The sequence below is a fragment of the Budorcas taxicolor genome, chromosome 5, assembly GCF_023091745.1.
Source record: "Budorcas taxicolor isolate Tak-1 chromosome 5, Takin1.1, whole genome shotgun sequence".
Lineage (NCBI taxonomy): Eukaryota > Metazoa > Chordata > Mammalia > Artiodactyla > Bovidae > Budorcas > Budorcas taxicolor.
The window spans coordinates 70,341,921-70,364,581 of NC_068914.1; the positions used below are offsets into that span (position 1 = coordinate 70,341,921).

The 22,661-nt window shown below is 45.0% G+C and overlaps 2 protein-coding genes across 2 annotated transcripts in view; both read left to right on the forward strand.

The window, feature by feature from the left end:
- The window catches only part of METAP2 (methionyl aminopeptidase 2), a 492,318-nt gene that overhangs the window by 328,606 nt on the left and 141,051 nt on the right, over positions 1–22,661 (forward strand). The gene's annotated exons all lie outside the window — the stretch shown is intronic.
- On the forward strand, positions 7,372–10,106 carry LOC128047961 (glycosylation-dependent cell adhesion molecule 1). The gene is made up of 4 exons (XM_052640404.1): positions 7,372–7,435; positions 8,411–8,455; positions 9,257–9,481; positions 9,976–10,106. Exons 1-4 carry the CDS (start codon positions 7,372–7,374, stop codon positions 10,104–10,106), a joined length of 465 nt encoding a protein of 154 aa, XP_052496364.1.

Below are 22,661 nucleotides of genomic sequence, written 5' to 3' on the forward strand. Positions count from 1 at the left end.
TAATATCAGATAACATTTATATCAATACAAAGACATTAAATGAGAAGAGTATTTATATGAATAAAGTTTATAATTCACCAAAAAAAAACCTCACAGACACAAATGTTTCTGCATCTTCTAAAAGAACACCAAAACTTGGGGACAAGCAAAATTAGTGATTGGAGAGGCTCTAATTACCTGTCTCAGTCCTCAAAGGTCTAGTATAGCAGGAAAATACAGCAATGGAGTATCTAAGTAACTTAAATAGTAAGATAGAGCTAATTTATTAGTCTTAAAAAGAACATATTTCATTTCAAAACCTCAAAAAAGTATATCATGATAAATAAGCACAACAATAATTATGACTAACATTTCTATAAACCTTAAAAATGTGTCCAGCCCTGTTCTAAGTACTTTACAGATTTCAATTTGTTTAGTCCTCATAACAATTCTATGATGAAACTCGAAGCAGAGAAGTTAAATAAGGTCAGGTAGCTAGTACACGGTGAACTGGGGTTTGAACTGAGTCAGTCTGGCTCCAAGTCCACATTCTTAGCCAATACGTTAATAAGCTCTAAAATGTGGAAGCAATACAAATGGACATTCTCTCATCATAAAACTGTAAAACTAGAAATTAAGAATAGACCTAGATAATCCCTCTTAAAAATTTTCTATCCAAATGGGAATTTATAACCTTCTTAAACAGCTATTGACTTAAAAGGGGAAATAAAAGCAGAACTACTTAGTATCTAGAATGCAACAGTAATAAAATACTATATATCTGAGATATTGCTAAAACAATATTCTTAGGAAATTTCAAAACCTTAAATATTAACATTCATTAAAGAAAAGATAAAAATGAATTACTCGTTGTGATCCACACAGTCAAAGGCTTTAGTGTAGTCAATGAAACAGAAGTAGATGTTTTCCTGGAATTCCTTTGCTTTTTCTATGATCCAACAGATGTTGGCAATTTGATCTCTGGCTCCTCTGCCTTTTCTAAATCGAGCTTGTACGTTTGAAAGTTCTCGGTTCATGTACTGTCGAAGCCTAGCTTGAAGGATTTTGAGCAATTTTGAAATATTGAAATAAAAACCAACTCAAAGAAATTAAAGAACAAACTAAATTTAATGACAGTATATAGAAGACATTAGTAAAATCAGAAATTAATTAAATGGGACTTCTCTGGTGGTCCAGTGGCTAAGACTCTGCACTTTTAAAGCAGGGGACCCAGGTTCAACCTCTGGTCATGGAAACAGACCCACATCCTAATCCCGCATGCTGCAACTAAAGATTCTGCATGCCGCAACTAAAATCCTGCATGCCACAACTAAGACCAACCGAACAACCAAATAAATAAATGAACAAAAATAAATATTTATAAAGAAACAAAATCTTTAAAAATAAATTAATTAATTAAATGGAAAAAATTATAAACCTAAACTTAAAAAAAATCCAAGAGCTGATTATTTAGGGGGAAATAGATATACAGTTATCAAACTTAACCAAAAAAAGAGGTGGAGGAAATGGGGTGAGAAAAATCAGAATAAGAAATGAGAATGAAGACCTACCAAAGATAAAAGGAGACAAATAGTTAAAAGATTATTTTGTTTCAATATGTACAAATAAAATTTTAAACCTGAATAAAATGGATTGCTTTCTAGAAAAATATCCAAGAAAACTGACCCTAGAAGAGCTAAACTACATAAATAAATTAAAATAGAAGAGACAGAAAATATCAAGAGCTATCACACACACACAAGAGCACCAGGCCCAGAGGACTTCACAAATGAGTTCCATCATCTCTTTAAAGAACCTGATTCCATTTAGACTGTCCCAGAGCACAGAGAGAGGGGGAAACCTCACAAATACTAAAATGAAGCCAGTAGAACATTGATTTAAAATCCCAAACGAGTGCCCACGAAGGGAGTGGGGAGGAAAAAAAAAAAACAAATTCTCTTGCTTTCAAACACTGAAGGTCCTAAGCGAGACATTACCAACAGGATCTAGCTGAAAGAGGAGTCCATTCTTATCATGTAGTCACTCAGCTGCGTCCGACTCTTTGTGACCCCATGGACTGTAGCCCACCAGGCTCCTCTGTCCACTGGATTTTCCAGGCAAGGATACTGGAGTGGTTGCCATTGCCTTCTCTAAGGGATCTTCCCTACTCAGGGATGGAACCCACATCTCCTGTGTCAGACTCTTTACCACTGAGCCACCAGGAAAGCCCATGTTGAATTCATACCAGGGGCGAAAAAAAAAAAAAAAAGTGGTTCAGGGACTTCCCTGGTGGTTCAGTGGCTAAGACTCTGCACTCTCAAAGCCAGGGGTCCAGGTTCGGTCCCTGGTCAGGGAACTAGATCTCACATACTGCAACTGAGACTGGCACAGCCAAATAAGTAAAAATAACAAATATTAAAAAGAATGGTTTAATAATAGGAAATGTATGAATGTAATCATATAAACCAGTGATCAATAAAGGAAAGCGTATGGCTATATCCCAAGAATTCTGTATAGGGATTTGACAAAAATTCAACATTCATGCTTTTTAATGATTATATTATCATTTAAATAATACCGGTAATAAAATCACACTCAAAAATTTTGCCACAAAAATTTCTACTTAGAAAACAATCATGGAAAAACTATTCAAATAATTCAATCTACAAAGATGAGTTAAGAGATGAGGCAAATGAAAAACCATTAAATAATTGTTTAAAGGACTAAGGAAAATTCAAAAAGAGTCTCATAGAACTAAATTTATATCATAGAACTAAAATTCAAGACAATGGCAACATGGTGAGGTGTGGGGAGAGAGAAAAGGGAGAGAGCAGCACGAAATATTTGTCTGATTAGACAGAAAAGATAGATTTTCAGCAGGCTTCCCCGGTGGCTCAGCAGTAAAGAATCCACCTGCAATGCAGGACCCCCAAGAGATGCAGGTTTAACCCCTGGGTCAGGGAGATTCCCTGGAGGAGGGTATGGCAACTCACTCCAGTATTCGTGCCTGGAGAATCCCATGGACAAAGGAGCCTGGCGGGCTACAGTGCGCGGGGTCACAGAGAGTCAGACAGGACTTTGCACGCATGCACGCGTAGATCCTGAGCACCTCATTCTTCTCGTCAGTGTTTCAGCAACTTCCCCACTTTCTTTCTCCACTGGTGTTGAAGGGAGAACTCGAAGTTGGGACGGAAAAGTGGAGAAAATGAGTGCTGAATTGGACGTAGTATTGAACCCCTAATTCCCCAGGCCAGAAAAGTGAAGTCGCTCAGTTGTGTCTGACTCTTTTCAACCCCATGGACTATAGCCGGCCGGGCTCTTCCATCGATGGGATTTTCCAGGCAAGAATACTGGAGTGGGTTGACATTTCCTTCTCCAGGGGATCTTCCTGGCCCAGGGATCGAACCCAGTCTCCCACACTGCAAGCCGACTCTTTACCCTCTGAGGCCAGAAACCACTACAATAATAACAGACACATACAGACACACACACACACACACTCAAAAGAATAGGCTCTCTGCCTCCCAAAATTCTTATCAAAACAAAAGCTTGAGATTCTCTTACAAGCCGTCGTCCTGTCTGCCAAAGAGCATGTGATCCTCAACGTCTCCAAGTCAGAATGGCCCTAGACACTGGCTTTAAAAATGTGAATTTCTGGGTGCATCCCAGACTTATTAAATGCAAAGGAAGGGGAAGTTTCCCAGCGGACCCTGTGTGCACTGAAGTTCAAGGCTAACCAGCCTAACGCTGCTATCCTTTTAGAAATGGCAATCTCCAATAAGCCACTACACCTGACCCAAGAGGGTGTCAGATCCTGAAAAACAGGAACCCTAGAGATCCTTGGAGATCCCTCAGGACCCTTCCTCTCCTTGCTGGAGAGGAGAACGAGGCCTAGAGGTGGGGAGTGGCTGGCCAAGGGCCGTACAATGAAGTCACGGCAGACTGACCTTTGGACTTGGGTGTCCCGACTAAGAGCTAATTTTTAAAAACAAAATAGGCTTTTCCAAGTTTATGAGATTCACTCCAGTTACATCAGCTGACACAGCAGGAAGGGTGATCAGGAAAGCATCTCAGCAGGCCCTGTAGAGTGCTGAGCAGGGAACAACCGGGGTGGGCTGTGAGCCCCTCCAGCTGTTCCGGCGACGTTCGTTGTGCCGTGACATCAGCCCCAGGGTGCATATGTCAACCTCCCTCTGTCTCGTTGGCATCTCTCTGCCTCCCCCTTCCTCCTCTGCAACTACCACTTTTACATCTCATTGAGTTTTCATTCTGTCTACCTCACATTCAGAATTCACTGAGAAGGATCTCGTTGACTTGGTTAGAGACCATCCTGTATGGAGCATCAGAAATGGACATGTCTCTCACCCAGGTATCCTCAGAAGCCACTGGTCTTCCTTATGTCCAGCCAGGTGATAGCTCTCTCTGGATAAGACCCAGGCTTCCTCACCAAATATGAGTGGCCAGAGGAACAGGGTCATCTGGTGCAGTCGGGAACTTGTGCATTAAGAACCACTGTGACCTCTTTTCTCAGAAGGAAGTTACAGGCCTGGCACCTGGACTTCACTTCAGTCCATTGTTCCCCTGCCTGTGAGCCCTCAGGAACAGAGGACAAAGCTCCAACTAGAAGGGACAGGTGGCAGAGGGTGGAGGCTTCTCTGGAGCCTTGGGGTAGGATTGCCAAGCTTGGCCAACAAAATAGACAACACCCAGTTAAATGTGAATTGAAGGAAAATGATAAGCAACTTTTTAGTATGAGCTGATCCCATGCAATATTTGAGTATATACTTACATTAAAAAAATTATTCACTGCTTATCTGAAATTTAACTGAGCAACTTGCATTTTACCTGGCAATCCTATCTAGGAGAGCAAGAATCCCAGAAGTTTTGCTCACTGTTGAAGCTCAAGTACCTATCACATACAATTCTTGTTGGAATATTCAATTATTGAAGAAGACCTCTCAGAGGTCCCTCTCTCCCCACTAACAGTAAACATATCCTCCAGGGGCCAACTTTGAACAGACAAATTGACTCATTCAATTTACCAAACTGGAGCACTTAGCAAGTGTCAGGATCAGTGCTAAATAAATTGAGATACAGAAATAAACTATGGCTCCTGTCCTCAAAATGGTAATTGACCAGTGAGAGCAATCGATCAAAGCAGAGAATTACAATCAAGTGTGATAAATGCTAGACAACAAAGGCCTTTGAGACAGGGCCAGGAGATTTTGCTCACCACCGTATCGCCAAAACTTAATAACACAACAGCTACTCAAGAAATAGTACTGGGATGGAATCACAAAAAGACGAAGATGTGAACTTTATCATGGGGACTGCAGGGATGTGGCAATTAACCAAGGGAATCGTCATGGTGAGAAGGTGGGGTTCACTCGAGGGAGGAGGTATCATTGATGTGGATTGTGATATAGAAGCACAGCTGGCAAACAGAGGGACAGCTTGAACAAGAACACTCCAGTGAGCGAGGAGTAATTCAAAGGGCCAAGAGATAAAGTCAGAAAGGTGGAGCACCTCGAACACATGCCCAGCGCGTTTGGACTTTACCCTGTGATTGGTGGATGGTCATTAGACACTTTTGAGTAGGGAAGAGGGCTTGATTAATCCTCCAGCATTAGCACTAGAGTGGAGACAGACTGGATGCCAGAAGGGCAGTGAGAAACAGTGAGAATTAGCCTAAGCTGGAGATGGTGGAGGCCCGAACCCGCCAATCATGAAGTGTGTTAGGAAGCAAGCCCACAGGGCTACAAACACGTACTGGAGAACATGGTGAACACCCTCCTCTGTCCCTGCCCTGTTCCCAAGTGCCCTCTGAGAAGGGGGGTGGCCCATCAGTGGGGGAAACTGGGGAGGAAGGGGAGGTGGGAGGCAGCCCAAGACAAACTGCCTTCACTTCACAGCCTCGCTTAGGGAGAGAGCAGTGCCCAAGCCATTGGAGGAGGACTGCTAGCCGCCTGGGCTCTTCCCTCCTGCAGCCAGAGAGAAGGGAAGGCCCTGGTTGACACAGCTCACAGCTCTCTGTGGTCCACAGGTGGGACCTTACCCTCTGTGGGACCCCCACGTGCCCAGCAAGCCATGCTTTCTGCTGAGGACAGGAAGTTCAGTCACAGGGACAGCAGCCCTCACCTTTCTGGACATGATCCAAAAACAGGCTCCAGAGGGATCATCAAATCCTCCAGCCAGAGGAGGGCACAGGAGGTCAACCGGTTCAGTTCCAGGCCCAGGAACAGGCTTCAGGCCCTAGGTGCATCCCCCACCACCTCTCCAGATGCCTCTGGGCGTCCTGCTATTCCATCTTGTCTGCTTCTAGAACTACCAGCCCCTGTATGATAAGACATAGGGTCTAGAGTCAGACTAACAGATTCAAATTCACCCAGGTGTGTGACCTTGTGTAAGGTGCCTCACCTCCATGAATGTGTTTTTTTGTTTGATAAATAGCATATATTTTAACAACCATCATGACTTAAATAAAAGATCCCATATGCACAAACTCAAGACAATGTCTGGCATATAGCTGGAATCCCTATAAAAGCCTGGCCCTGGAACTTCCTTGGAGGTCCAGTGGTTAAGAATTTGTCTTCCAACGCAAGGAATGTAGGTCCAATGCCTGGTGGGGGAACTAAGATCCCACACACCATGGGGCAAATTAGGCCTGTGCACCGCAACTGTTAAGTCCATGTGCCGCAGTTGGAGAATCCACACGTCGCAACAGAAGGTCCCGCATGCGACTAAGACTCAGTGCAGCAAATATATAAATAAAAATAAATATTAAAAAAAATCCTGGCCCTTTCTTTCCTGAATGCCTGGGGAGTGTTCATCTGTAGCCCCAGAGGATAGCCTAGCCCTTTCTTTATTCATTCACTCTGCTCATCTAATCTGTCCCTACTCTCCTGGGGAGATAGATATTAATTTAATGATCACTTAAACAAAAGTAAAATTTTATCAGTAATAAGTACCGTGAAGGAGGGAAACTCACACCCTGGTAGTTACTTTGAATGTGTTTTTTTGTTTGACAAATAGCATATATTTTAACAACCATCATGGTTTAAATAAAAGATCCCATATGCACAAACTCAAGACAATGTCTGGCATATAGGGAGCCTGGGTCTGGCTCCCTTGGCACATTCCAGGCCAGGGGGAGTGCTGGCACCTTGCTTTCCTGTTAACTGGTTTCCCAGAAGTTCCAGTTCCCCAAAACAAATGTATTCAGAATAAGGAAATGGGGAGGGGAAACCTAGTTTGTTCCCAGGTCCAATCCTGAACTACGTTCCCAGAGCCGATCCCTACCCTCAAATAAATAAGGCCCCTGCCAAGCAGCAGCCTCCTCAGCAGCACCAAGCAGCCTGCCCCGGGGAAAACGGTTGCTGCTACAGCCCCACCATGAAATTCCTCTGCGTCTTGCTTCTGGCCAGCTTGGCCGCCACCTCTCTCGCCATCCTTAACGGTGAGTCTGGCTTCCATCAACCTCCCCGTGTCCCCTGGGGTCATTGAGCCTTGGCTGGAGAGGCCTCAGTGCTCCAAAGGCCTTTCCTTAATCCTTGTGATGTGTTGTGTGAAGAGGTCAGGAGATGCAGTCAGAACCAAACATTCACACCTGGATAAACTTGGGGATGGAGGCAGGGAGCTAGGACACGTGACCCCAGGAATCCTGCACCCTAGAAAACCTGCGGCTGGGGCCAGAGGGGCCAAACAGAACCCAAATCAGGGCAGACTATGGGTCAGCAGAGATTCAGATTAGATCCCAGGTTCAGATGATGCTGGAAACCCCCGGTAGAGTCACTACCCCTCCATGGAGCTTTCTGCTTTTCTCTGTACAGTGAGGCCAAGACATAGACACACATACATTCAACAGCTATTTATTGAGCACCTAATGTATGCCAGACACATAGTTCTAGATGCTTGGAATACACTCTCAAAATACAGAGATATCAGTCATCATTGAGATTACACCCTAGGGGAATAAACCAACAGTAAGCACATTAACGGAGAAGACGATGGCACCCCACTCCAGTACTCTTGCCTGGAAAATCCCACGGACGGAGAAGCCTGGTAGGCTGCAGTCCAAGGGGTCACAAAGAGTCAGACACGACTGAGCGACTTCACTTTCACTTTTTACTTTCATGCATTGGAGAAGGAAATGGCAACCCACTCCAGCGTTCTTGCCTGGAGAATCCCAGGGATGGAGGAGCCTGTGGGCTGCTGTCTATGGGGTCGCACAGAGTCAGACACGACTGAAGCGACTTAGCAGCAGCAGCAGCAGCAAGCACATTAAATAAGGGCCAGTGTGTTAGAAGTGCGACGGAAAACATAAAACATGGTAAGGGAGAGAAGAATGCTGGGGCAAAAGGGGCTGCATAAGAGCATCTCACATGTTAAATGTCTTCAGAACTTTGGAAAATTTAACTGTTTTATTTTTCAGAGCCAGAAGATGAAACCCACCTGGAAGCTCAGCCCACTGATGCCTGTAAGTCTCACACTGGCACCCTTTAAAGTAAGTCAGTGGTGGTAAAGGATTGTTCAGTGAATGACGAACAACGACGAATTCTCCACCTGAGAAAGAGGTGGAGCAGAGACAATCCCTTCTGATGTTGGATCTTAATCCTTCCTACAGCACTAACTGGCCAAGCTCTAGGGGCCAGAAGCTCTTTGAACAGCACTTCATGCTGGTTAGTCATTGGAGATGGGTATGGAGACTACATCTCACACCTGAATGCTAGCAGGTGAGGAGTTTCAGCTCACCCTGAGGTGAGGATGCTTCTGGGGCTCCTCGGTCCCAAGCTCCCTATCCCACAAAAACCTTGAACATTGCAGGATTCTGCTTTGTGGATTATCCGTAAATATGGTTTAGTCTCAGGCTAACTTCCTACACACACACACACACACACACACACACACACACACACACACACACACACAATTTACATGGCAAAAGCCAGAGAAGGCAGACTCAAGCAATTCCCAAAATTCAGGGGGAAAAAACTGAACCCCCTCCTATGCGCCAGACAATGGGACAGGTATTTGCATAGCTATTCTCTTTTCACTAGGAAGGTAAATTTGCTAAAAGTGCAGTTCCTAGTCAAAGGCATCCAAAACCAGGTGCTTGTGGATTTGGATGCTGGCATGGGACATCAACCCTGCTCTATAACTGGGCAATGACTCAACCCTGGTGGCCACCAGTGTTCAGGGAGATAACAGAGCACTGACTGGCTACTCCTCACCATGAGCTCTTTCTCTGCCCTCACCTCCTGCATCATCTTGGTCCCAGCTGCTCAGTTCATCATCAGCAACCTCCAGATCTCCACTGAGGACCTTTCTAAGGAGCCTTCCATCTCCAGAGAAGATTTGATTTCCAAAGAGCCAAATGTGATCAGATCTCCCAGGCAACCACAGAATCAGAATCCCAAGCTGCCTCTGTCCATACTCAAGGAAAAACATCTCAGAAATGCTTCCCTTGGATCAGAAGAGACTACAGAGCACGCTCCCAGTGATGGTAAGAGATGGGGGAAGTGGGAAGGGGCTGGGCAAACAGTAAGCAGCAAAGGAGGGTGGAAATGGTTGGGTTAGAAAGAGAAAGGAAGCTTTAGCAAAAAGGAATGAGAGAGGAACTGAGAGGGTAGCACTGAAATATATACGGTACCATTCGTAAAGTAGACAGCTAATGGGAAGTTGCTGTACGACACAGGGAGCTCAACCTGGTGCCCTGTGACAGCCTAGAGGGGTGGAATGCAGTGGGAGGTGGGAGGGAGGGAACATATGTATACCTATGGCTGATTCATGTCGATGTATAGCAGAAGCCAGTACAACCTTGTAAGGCAATTACCCCCCAATTAAAAATAAATGAAAAAACATTTTAAGAAATGAGAGTGAAAAGCAAATCAAAGAACCCATTAGTTGCCTTTGCCAGCGCTGTGGCAAAGTGTGGGGGAGCGGCGAGGGTGCAGGGCAATAGCTCTTCCCTGACTTTTCTCCCCCGATATTCCCCAGCATCCACCACAGAAGGAAAACTGATGGAGCTCGGTCATAAAATCATGAGGAATCTGGAAAACACAGTGAAAGAAACCATAAAATATCTGAAAAGCCTATTCCCTCCTGCCTCTGAAGTCGTGAAGCCGTAGTAATGGGATGCCCACAGCCCAGGTGGGCCGCTGCCAGTGCCTGCAGCACCCACACCACTTGCCCCATCACCACCACCTCTCACCTCCTCAAGTCCTTTATTAAAGCCTTGCATCCCAAGCCTGGCTCTGTGTTGGCTTTGTAGCACCAGGAAGGAAGGCCCAAGGCCCCCACTCTGCCAGGATTCTTCCTTTAGTCACCCCATTCCTTTGATTTTAAACTCCTCCTCCACCACCACCGGCTTCTCTGATGGTTCCCTCAATAAAGAATCTGTCCGCAATGCAGGAGGCCTGGGTTCAGTCCCTGGGTGGGGAAGATCCCCTGGAGGTGGGCATGGCAACCCACTCCAGTACTCTTGCCTGGAGAATCCTCATGGACAGAGGAGCCTGGCAGGCTATAATCCATGGGGTTGCAAAGAGTCGGACATGATTGAGCAACTAACACACACTTACTTACTTACTTACTTCCTCCTTAGTTTACAAATGTGTTCAAGTCTCCACATCCCAAAATATTCTTTGTGAAGTCTTGGCCCTTCTCTCCAGCTGCCCCTCCACCTCACACACCACTGCCCCCAGGCTCCCTCACCCACCATGCCCACCTCACTGGCCTGCAGTCTACCTTGCCCATCCACCAGCCTGCAGCAACTGCTCTCCCAAAGCCCACTGAGCCCAGTGAAACTTGTGCCTGTTTCACAGTCCTGATGCTCTTCACTCTGTCTGCAGAACTGGACAGAAGATTCTAGAATGTTCTTCTCAGGGAGCTGCTGCTCTGTCCTGGTTCTCCAAGCTCCAGGTTCAGGTCCCTGCACATTCTGTGACTGCATGCTGTGCTCCCAGGCCCCATCCAGTGCCTTCTCATTCCTTCTTCACTTTTCTTCCTCATCTATACCCTCATCTGCCAAGACTTCTGCTTCAACTCAGGGTGGGCGACTCCATCTACACACACAACAAACATCCACCAAGTGCTTCCTACGTGCCAGATTCATCTACAAACGTGTGCCAGTCTCCCTCAACTGCAGCCAGTTTTCACTGTCAAGGCATATGGAACTCATTGTGGGGGAAAGAGCATGGGAATATAAAGTAATACACCTCTTTTTTCTTGCAACTGGAGAGAAGACTCTTCACTCCAGGACAGATAGGATGACAGGAAGGGAGACGTGAGATAATAGAGCTTGTTCTTGGCATAGAGCTCCTAAAACCCTCATAACTTCCTAAGTGATGAGCACATTTAGGAGCATCTCTTATTCTAACATTTGGTCTTCGGCCACATCTATTACAGGCCCCTAAAACCCTTGTATATTCCTAAGTGATAAGGGCACTAGGAACATCTTTTGTTGTATTGAAGCATCTCTGGGTGAGCTCCTGGATGGCAAACCATGGTTAGAAGCTGGGAATTTTCAGCCCCTCCCCCTACTTGTCCAGAGTGAGGGCAGGGCCTGGAAATGGAGTTAATAATTGATCATGCCTATGTGAAGAAGCCTCCATAAAATCCCGATAGTGCTGGATTCAGAGAATTTCCAGGTTGGGAACACATCCACGGACCAGGAGGGTGTGCAGCTCAACTCCATGGGGACAGAAGCTCCTACCACGGACCCTCCCAGACCTTGCCCTGTGTATCTCTCCACCTGGCTGTTCATCAGTATCTTGTATCACATCATTTAATAAGTTGATAAATGTGTTTTCCTGAGTTCAGACATCAGGGCCATTAGGTGTCCAAAATCTAGTGCATGGCTATTTGTAGGGGTTTTTTCAGGGCTAAGGTGGAGGCCAAGAAACTCTTAGTGAGAGTTCAGGGTGCAAGAGAACGATACTGTGGAAATGCCTAATGAGTGCACAGAGGCTCTCTAGTGCTGCTGCACCTGCTGCTTGGGGAAGAGCCTGTCTGGTCAGTGCTCCTCCTGAATGTGGTCTTCAGTGGGCAGCTCATGGCAGAACAGGGGCAGAAAGCTAGCTTACTCAGTCAGGACAGAATGCAGTTGGAACACAAGAGGTGATGGCCAGGCATCTCCACGACAGTTTCCTCCTGACAGGTGGGGGCACTGAGCTCAGCCAATCAAGTTGCCAATGCTTGCACCGCACGTTGGAGAAACTCAGTGGTACCTGAGAAAGTAGCACCCCACCAGGATGCTCTCAGTCTATGCCATCTCTTTCCCAACATGTGAATTTAAACTCCAACCGAGAGAAACCTCCAACTGTTACCAAGTCCAAGCTCTCTCTGCTAGCCACATGACAGGCCAATGAATCGGAGACAAGGCGTTGAGTCAGTTCACCAAGAAGACGGCAGACTAATGTCTCAAAATAACCACCTTATCGGGGTCTGAATGCCAGGTTCTTTTGAACCCCCAGAGATGGGGGGAAGTGAGGAAACAAACCATGCTGCTGCTGCTGCTAAGTCGTGTCAGTCGTGTCCAACTGTGTGACCCCATAGACGGCAGCCCAACAGGCTCCTTTGTCCCTAGGAGTCTCCAGGCAAGAACACTGGAGTAGGTTGCCATTTCCTTCTCCAATGCATGAAAGTGAAAAGTGAAAGTGAAGTCGCTCAGTCGTGTCCGACTCTTTGCGACCCCATGGACTGTAGCCCACCAGGCTCCTCCATCCATGGGATTTTCCAGGCAAGAGTACTAGAGTGGGTTGCCATTGCCTTCTCCATATAAAGGCCATTAATCTTGTAAATATCTCCTAGAATGGCAAGAGGAGGGTGTGGGGAGGGGAGAGGGATGAGTTAGTTTCTTCCTTCCTGCCATCTACAGGTAGACAGGGTTCTGAACAAAGGCACTTTACTTTAACAGCCAGGCAGAGTGGCTGGATTCTGAGGCAGACCATTATGTATGATTATAATAACAAAAGCAATGGAAAGCAAGTTAAAGAAACAGTTCCAACCTGGAGTCAGAATTGGCTTTTCTCTGCAACACAATGGAGGATTGATTTGGGTGTTAATTTTGCCATAGCGGGATGAGGGCATGCCTACTATGTCTTCTCTCAAAGAGGGGCACTTAAGACATTTTGTCATCCTGCAATACACAGAAATTTAAAATAATTCTGCCGGTAGTTCCAATTTAACTCAGATGTGACTACATCTATTTCTTTCCTGATTAATTCCCCTTCGTGTATGTTTCATCTTCTCAGTGACTATGTGTCCTGACGCCACAGATTCCTAGGTGTGGGCATGGGCAATACACACACCACTCAAATAGCCATGGCTGTTTAAAAGTTATCTACCTAATGACACTCACACTGCTCCCACCAAACCACCTGGTCCTTTCCTCCCTCTTGCTGGGCAACTGTCTACACTAGTTCCCTGGGTCCATGCTCCCTCTAGCGGCCTCACTCCACTTTGCATTGTCAAATCTGCCCCTTAGTCCTTCATCATCTAGAAACGAATATTGTGCTCCTTTCTAGTTCTGCCCTTAAAATCATTGAGGTGTGAAAATATTTCCTTTTTCTCTTCATACATCCCAAGCATACTCTCTAAAAACTCAACATTTTTCTCAAGAAAATCTTCTTTTCCCCTAGTTTGAGCAATAGAACTTCCTTCTTTTTCTCCTTCCCCTTACTTGCTGACTTTTCTCACTACGAGACCAACACTTGTATCTCACATGGACCCCACGCCTGCTTGATTTCCTGAATAAGTCTGATTTCTAGAGACAGAATGTTCCAGGTACAAGATTTGTTCATTTCTCTCTTATCTTTCATTTTGTGATCATTCCAAATTGAGTTTTTTTCCACTTTCACACACATTGGCATTTTCTCCATATGGGGGGTCCTGGTCTTTTTATCAATATGAGGTCCACCACACCTCTGTGGTTAATCCCACAGCAAGTTGCACAACGTCTGAATACACAGGGCCAACTTAATAAAGGTACAACTCCAAGCCAACTTGAAACTGTGTAGCAGGAAATAATTCTAGGAACCTGGGGACAGGCCATAAGCAAAACCCCTCCATGGTTCCTTCTGTGACCCTAAGTGAAATTAACAATAGCATAGATAATCAGGATCTGGGACACTCAATTAAGCATCACTTACTCATGCTCCTACTAAAGATGAGCACAAATAATCTGAAGTAAAATTAAGTTTTGTGCTCTGTGCCCACATGGAACTGTGATAATTTCTTTCCAGCTTCAACTGTACCTATAAAGCTGCAGGCCAGATGTAACTTCAGAGCCTGTTGCCTTTTTAAATCCACTGTACTGGGTCCTCACAGGCTTCCCCGGTGGCTCAGTTGTAAAGAATCCGCTTGCAATGAAGGAGACTGAAGAGATGGGAGTTTGACCCCTGGGTTGGGAAGATCCCCTGAAGGAGGCCATGGCAGCCCTCTCCAGTATTCTCGCCTGGAGAATCCCGTGGACAGAGGAGCCTGGCGGGCTGCAGAGTCCATAGGGTCGCCAAGAGTCGGACACGACTGACGTGACTGAACACACAAACACGCAGGTACTGGGTCTCCAAAGGCCAGTCCTTGATTTTACCATCAGGGCCATAGGAAAGCCCAGCATGTTGTCATCCCTCCCCACTCTGAATCTGGTCTGTGGAGAAAGCACCCAGAGAACAGAGGGCAGAAGGGAGACAAAGTATCAGTTTTATTAATGACCGTTCCAGTGCCAGACAACAGCACTCTGCCCTCCCTGGCCAGATGAGCTGGAAAGTACAATTGAGACAGGAGACTGAAAAGGGCCTCCTCTCCTTCCTGCCTGCCTAAGCCCCTGCACAGAGAGGGAAAGAGCAGACATTCTCAGGGGATAGGCGGGGCGGGGAAGCCTATCCAAGTGTGTATGTTTGCATTAGGAGAGGGCAGCAGGAAATGGCAACCCACTCCAGTGTTCTTGCCTGGAGAATCCCAGGGAAGGGGGAGCCTGGTGGGCTGCCATCTATGGGGTCGCACAGAGTCGGACACGACTGAAGGAGCTTAGGAGCAGCAGCAGCAGAGAAAGAGACAGTGCTATTCAGGAACGTTCCTATTTACGCATCAACTCCACTCCTGGGTGAAACATGGCCTGAGAAATGTTCTGCCGTACCAGCTGCCATAGAGTCTCATCCCACAGGTACCGAGAGAAAAAGTTTTTCATCTTGTATTAGTTTTCTCTTTTTTGTTGAAGCATAGTTGATTTACAATGCTGTGTTAGTTTCCAGTGTGCAGCAAAGTGATTCAGTTTTATATATATAGGTATGTACGTACATCAGTTCAGTTCAGTCACTCAGTCATATCCGACTGTTTGCGACTCCATGAATCGCAGCACGCCAGGCCTCCCTGTCCATCACCACCTCTCAGAGTTTACCCAAACTCATGTCCATCGAGTCAGTGATGCCATCCAGCCATCTCATCCTCTGTCATCCCCTTCTCCTGCCCCCAATCCCTCCCAGCATCAGAGTCTTTTCCAGTGAGTCAACTCTTCGCATCAAGTGGCCAAAGTATTGGAGTTTCAGCTTCAGCATCAGTCCTTCCAATGAACATCCAGGACTGATCTCCTTTAGGATGGACTGGTTGGATTTCCTTGCAGTCCAAGGGACTCTCAAGAGTCTTCTCCAACACCACAGTTCAAAAGCATCAATTCTTTGGTGCTCAGCTTTCTTCACAGTCCAACTCTCACATCGATACATGACCACTGGAAAAACCATAGCCTTGATTAGATGGAGGTACATGTATACATACATATACAGTGGCTGCACTTTGCTGGAGCAGCTGTGAAGAGATACCCCACATCCAAGGTAAGAGAAACCCAAGTAAGACGGTAGGCTCTGAGAGAGGGCATCAGAGGGCAGACAGACTGAAACCACAATTTCAGAAAATTAGCCAATCTGATCACATGCACCACAGCCTTGTCTAACTCACTGAAACTAGGCCATGCTGTGAGGGGCCACCAAAGATGGATGGTCATGGTGGAGAGGTCTGACAGAATGTGATCCACTGGAGAAGGAAATGGCAAACCACTTCAGTATTCTTGCCTTGAGAATCCCTTAAATGGTATGAAAAGGCAAAAAGACAGGATACTGAAAGATGAACTCCCCAGGTCGGTAGGTGCCCGATATGCTACTGGAGATCAGTGGAGAAATAACTCCAGAAAGAATGAAGGGATGGAGCCAAAGCAAAAACAATACCCAGTTGTCAATGTGACTGGTGATAGAACCAAGGTCCGATGCTGTAAAAAGCAATATTGCATAGGAACCTGGAATATTAGGTCCATGAACCAAGGCAAACTGGACATGGTCAAACAGGAGATGGCAAGAGTGAACGTCAACATTTTAGGAATCAGCAAACTAAAATGGACTGGAATGGGTGAGTTTAACTCAGATGACCATTATATCTACTACTGTGGGCAAGACTCCCTTAGAAGAAATGGAGTAGCCATCATAGTCAACAAAAGAGTCCGAAATGCAGTACTTAGATGCAACCTCAAAAACAACAGGAAGATCTCTGTTCATTTCCAAGGCAAACCATTCAATATCACGGCAATCCAAGTCTCTGCCCTGACTAGTAATGCTGAAGAAGCTGAAGTTGAATGATTCTATGAAGACCTACAAGATCTTCTAGAACTAACACCCCAAATAGATGTCCCTTTCATCATAGGGTACTTGAATGCAAAAGTAGGAAGTCAAGAGATACCTGCAGTAACAGGCAAATTTGGCCTCAAAGTACAGAATGAAGCAGGGCAAAGGCTAATAGAGTTTTGCCAAGAGAACGCACTGGTGGTCATAGCAAACACCCTCTTCCAAAAGCACAAGAGAAGACTCTACACATGGACATCACCAGATGGTCAACACTGAAATCAGATTGGTTATATTCCTTGCAGCCAAAGATGGAGAAGCTCTGTACAGTCAGCAAAAACAAGACCAGGAGCTGACTGTGGCTCAGATCATGAACTTCTTATTGCCAAATTCAGACTTAAATTGAAGAAAGTAGGGAAAACCACTAGACCATTCATGTATGACCTAAATCAAATCCCTTATGATTATACAATGGAAGTTAGAAACAGATTCAAGGGATTAGATCTGACAGAGTGCCTGAAGAACTATGGATGGAGGTTCGTGACATTGTACAGGAGGCAGTGATCAAGACCATCCACAAGAAAAAGAACTGCAAAAAGACAAATGGCTGTCTGGGGAGGCCTTACAAATAGCTGTGAAAAGAAGAGAAGCAAAAAGCAAAGGAGAAAAGGAAAGATATACCCATTTGAATGCAGAGTTCCAAAGAATAGCAAGGAGAGATAAGAAAGCCTTCCTCAGTGATCAGTGCTAAGAAATAGAGGAAAACAATAGAATGGGAAAGACTAGAGATCTCTTCAAGAAAATTAGAGATTCCAAGGGAACATTTCATCCAAAGATGAGCTCAATAAAGGACAGAAATGGTATGGACCTGACAGAAATAGAAGATATTAAGAAGAGGTGGCAAGAATACACAGAACTGTACAAAAAAGATCTTCATGACCCAGTTAATCACGATGGTGTGATCACTCACCTAGAGCCAGACATCCTGGAATGTGAAGTCAAGTGGGCCTTAGCATCACTACGAACAAAGCTAGTGCAGGTGATGGAATTCCAGTTGAGCTATTTCAAATCCTGAAGGATGATGCTGTGAAAGTGCTGCACTCAATATGCCAGCAAATTTGGAAAACTCAGCAGTGGCCACAGGACTGGAAAAGGTCAGTTTTCATTCCAATCCCAAAGAAAGGAAATGCCAAAGAATGCTCAAACTAACACACAATTGCACTTATCTCACATGCTAATAAAGTAATACTCAAAATTCTCCAAGTCAGGCTTCAGCAGTATATGAACTGTGACCTCCCAGATGTTCAAACTAGTTTAAGAAAAGGCAGAGGAACCAGAGATTAAATTGCCAACATCTGCTGGATTACTGAAAAAGCAAGAGAGTTCCAGAAAAACATCTATTTCTGCTTTATTGACTATGCCAAAGCCTTTGATTGTGTGGATCACAGTAAACTGGAAAATTCTGAAAGAGATGGGAACACCAGACCACCTGACCTGCCTCTTGAGAAACCTGTATGCAGGTCAGGAAGCAACAGTTAGAACTGGACATGGAACAACAGACTGGTTCCAAATAGGAAAAGGAGTATGTCAAGGCTGTATATTGTCACCTTGCTTATTGAACTTCTATGCAGAGTACATCATGAGAAACGCTGGGCTGGAAGAAGCACAAGCTGGAATCAAGATTGCTGGGAGAAATATCAGTAACCTCAGATATGCAGATGACACCACCCTTATGGCAGAAAGTGAGGAGGAACTAAAGAGCCTCTTGATGAAAGTGAAAGAGGAGAGTGAAAACTTGGCTTAAAGCTCAACATTCAGAAAACGAAGATCATGGCATCCAGTCCCATCATTTCATGGCAAATAGATGGGGAAACAGTGGAAACAGTGTCACTTTATTTTGGGGGGCTCCAAAATCACTGCAGATGGTGACTGCAGCCATGAAATTAAAAGATGCTTACTCCTTGGAAGAAAAGTTATGACCAACCTAGACAACATGTTCAAAAGCAGAGACATTACTTTGCCAACAAAGTTCCGTCTAGTCAAGGCTATGGTTTTTCCAGTGGTCATGTATGGATGTGAGAGTTGGACTGTGAAGAAGGCTGAGTGCCAAAGAATTGATGCTTTTGAACTGTGGTGTTGGAGAAAACTCTTGAGAGTCCCTTGGACTGCAAGGAGATCCAACCAGTCCATTCTAAAAGGAGATCAGTCCTGGGTGTTCATTGGAAGGACTGATGTTGAAGTGGAAACTCCAGTGCTTTGGCCACCTGATGTGAAGAGCTGACTCATTTGAGAGAACAGCACTGAAACATGTGTGTTATCATATGTGAAACAGATCACCAGTCCAGGTTCAATGCATGAGACAGGGTGCTCAGAGCTGGTGCACTGGGATGACCCAGGGGGATAGGATGGGGAGGGAGGTGGGAGGGGGGTTCAGGATGGGGAACACATGTACACCCATGGCTGATTCATGTCAATGTATGACAAAACCGCTGCAATATTGTAAAGTAATTAGCCTCCAATTAAAATAAATAAAAATTTTTTAAAAGAAAAGAAAAGACCTTGATGCTGGGAAAGATTGAGGACAGGAGGAGAAATGGACGACAGAGGATGAGATGGTTGGATGGCATCACTGACTCAATGGACATGAGTTTGGGTAGGCTCTGGGAGTTGGTAATCGACAGGGAGGCCTGGTGTGCTGTAGTTTATGGGGTCGCAAAGAGTCAGACACGACTGAGTGACTGAACTGAACTGAACTGACTGATATACATACATATATTGTTCTTTTTCATATTCCTTTCCATAACAGTTTATCAAAGGATGTTGAATATAGTCCCCTGTCCTTATACAGTAGACTTTGTTGTGTATCTGTTTTATATAGCATGCATCTGCTAACCCCAAACTCCTAATTTATCCCTCCCCTACCCACTTTCCTCTTAGTAATCATAAGTTTGCTTTTTTATGTCTGAGAGTCTGTTTCTGTTTTGTAAGTAAGTCCATTCATATCCTAATTCAGGTTCCACATATAAGTGATACCATACGGTATTTGTCCTCCTCCTTCTGACTTATCTCGCGAGGTCCATCCATGCTGCTGAACTGGCATTATCTCATTCTTTTTCATGGCTGGATAATATTCGCTGTGTGTGTGTACCACATCGTCTTCATCCATTCACCTGTTGGTGGACATTTAGACTGCTTCCATGTCTTGGCTATTGTGAATAGCACTGTTATGAACACTGGGGTGCATATATTTTTTCAAATTAGAGTTTCCTCTGGATGTATGCCTGACAGTGGGGCTGCTGGATGGTATGGTAGCTCTATTTTTAGTTTCTCAAGGAATCTCCATGCAATTTTCCATAGTGATTGCACCAATTTACATTCCTACCAACAGTGTAGGAGGGTTCCCTTTTTGTCACACCTTCTCCAGCATTTGTTATTTGCAGATGATGGCCATTCTGACTGGTGTGAGGTGATACTTCATTGTAGTTTTGATTTGCATTTCTCAAATAATTAGTGATGGTGAGCATCTTCCCATGTGCCTATTGGCCTTCTGTATGTCTTCTTTGGAGAAATCTCTATTTAGATCTTCTGCTCATCTTCCGGTTGGGTTGCTGAACTTTTTTGTTATTGAGTTGTAGGAATCGTTTGTATATCTTGGAAGTTGAGCCTTCGTCGGCCAATCACTTGCAGATGTTTTCTCCATTTTGTACGTTAGGTTTTCGTTTTGTTTATGGTTTCCTTTGCTGTGGAAAAATTTATAAGTTTGATTAGGTGCCATTTGGTCTTGGGGTGTTTGTTTTTGGTTTTATTTTGGTTTTGATTTATCTTCTATGGCTTTGGGAGACTGATCTGAGAAAACACTGGTACAATTTATGTCAGAGAAAGTTTTGCTGAGTTCTCTTCTAGGTGTTTTACGGGGTAATCTTATATATTTAGACCTTTAAGTCACTTTGAGTTCATTTTTGTGTATGGTGTGAGGGAGCTGTATTCGTTTTCTAATTACAAATGACCACAAATGTACTGGCTTAAAACAACACGAATTTATCATCTTGTAATTCTGGAGTTCAGAGGTGCAAGATGGGTCTCACTTAGGCTAAAACCAAGATGTCAGCAGAGCCACATTCTTTTTTGAAGTCTCCAGGGGAGAATCCACTTTTATGTCCAGCTTCTGGAGGTCACCCACATTCCCTGGGTCATGGCCTCATTCTCTCACTTTCAAACCCAGCAACATCCAGCCAAGTTCTCACTTTGCTATCAGTCTGTTTCTCTGTTCTGAATCCCTCTTCCACACTAAGGTGCTTTATGATTTCACTGGATCGACTCAGATAATCTGGGATAATTTCACTGTTTTAAAGCCAGTTGATCAGCAACCTTAATTCCATCTAAATCCTTATTTCCCCTTTGCCACATAATCTCAGACATTCACAGGCTCTGAGAAATCTCCAGTTCAAGAATCCCACGCTCCACCTACAACCTCCTGAGAAGTCCACGTGCATTCACCTTGTCCAGACCTCCAATCTACTGATTCTGCCATGATTTCCATGTAGCTAATGACTACATTTCCCAGACTTCCTTGCAGCTAGATGTGACCCTGTGACTAGACTGTGGCCAGTAGGGTATAAGCAAATATGACAAAGGCAATTATGGGCGAGGTCCTTGACAAAGGAGGAGTGTGTCCTCCCCTTCTCTCTTCTCCGCTTCGCAATGACTGGAATGAGATGAGGGGTGGGCATTGGAGCAGCCATCATAAACCACTAAGTAGAAGCCACATTTAAAAAAAATGGTAGCAGAGACTTCCCTGGCGGTCCAGCAGTTAAGACTCAGAACTCCCAATGCAGGGGGCTCAGGTTTGATCACTGGTCAGGGAGCTAGATCCCACATGCCACAACTAAAGATCCTGCATGCGGCAACTAAGACCTCGTACGGACAAATTGAAAAAAGGAAAAGTTGCGAGACAGAAAGAGCCTGGATGTTGACTATTGCAGAGCCACCACACTACCCGTTTAACTTTTGTTAAAGCTGCAGTATTATGACCTTAGTACTGCATCTGAACTAGTATCTTAATATACCTGTCCACTTCATCTTGCTAGCTCACTAAATATAACCTCCATATAATCAATTATTCAAGCCAAAAACCTGAGTCAGTTTTGATCCGTGCTTTTTCTTCAGTCCTCACATCAATAAGGCTTTGAATTCTATCTCCAGGATATATCTTGACTTCCTCCCTCTCTCACCTTCTCCTTAGTTCCACCACCGTGATTCATCACTTAGATGTCAGCAACAGCCTCCTGTCTAAACCCCTCTACCTCCACCCTTACCCCTTCCGAGCCACCCTCCCTTCAGCATTTCGCCAAGTGATATTTTCAAGGTATATACCTAATCAGGTCAGCCAGTCTGCTGCTTAAACCCTTAAGTGTTCTCCAGTTGCACTTTCAGGCAGAATCCAGACCCTTTCCCTGGGCCTGCATGCTCCCACCTATATCCGCCCCCCCACCTCATCCCGCCCCACTTTCCTACTCCATACTGCACAGCCATGCTGGCCTCCTTCGTGGGACACAGTGTTTTGCAGCTCAGCGCTTTCACCTCATGGCCGCACCCTCTGCTTAGAACCCCATTCTTCTTGCTCTTTGCTTTGCTGACTCCTGCTCATCCTACACGTCTCAGCTGAAACATCTCTTCTCAGGGAGAGCTTTCTCAGCTGCCCAACTCAGTGCCCAGCCCATCTCCCTTTCCACCAGTTACTTTTGTCACCCAGCCCTGTTTATTCCCTCATTGCACTTACTGTGCTCTGACATTAATTATGTGCTTGTTTACTTGTGTATATGGTTTCCACCTCAGAAACATGTAAGCTCCATGAAGCCTGAGAACTTGTCAACCATTAGCATTCACCATTTTCTCCCTGGTGCCTTGAACAATAATAACTGGGCAAACAGCTGGAGTCCAACGAATGAGGCTGAATTGACTTCATGAGTGAACAGAATGAATGAATGACCGGATGAATGAGTGGTGAATTTAGCCACTCCTTTCCCAGGAAAGAACAGGTAACAAACCAAGAGTGTTTTTTGAGTGTTCACTCAAAATTCC

Excerpts from the sequence above, each read along its gene's own strand:
- LOC128047961 (XM_052640404.1), top strand. The coding sequence starts at position 7,372 with ATGAAATTCCTCTGCGTCTTGCTTCTGGCCAGCTTGGCCGCCACCTCT. Across the intron at positions 7,436-8,410 it reads CTCTCTCGCCATCCTTAACG|AGCCAGAAGATGAAACCCAC; the intron begins GTGAGTCTGGCT and ends TTTATTTTTCAG. Across the intron at positions 8,456-9,256 it reads AGCTCAGCCCACTGATGCCT|CTGCTCAGTTCATCATCAGC; the intron begins GTAAGTCTCACA and ends TCTTGGTCCCAG.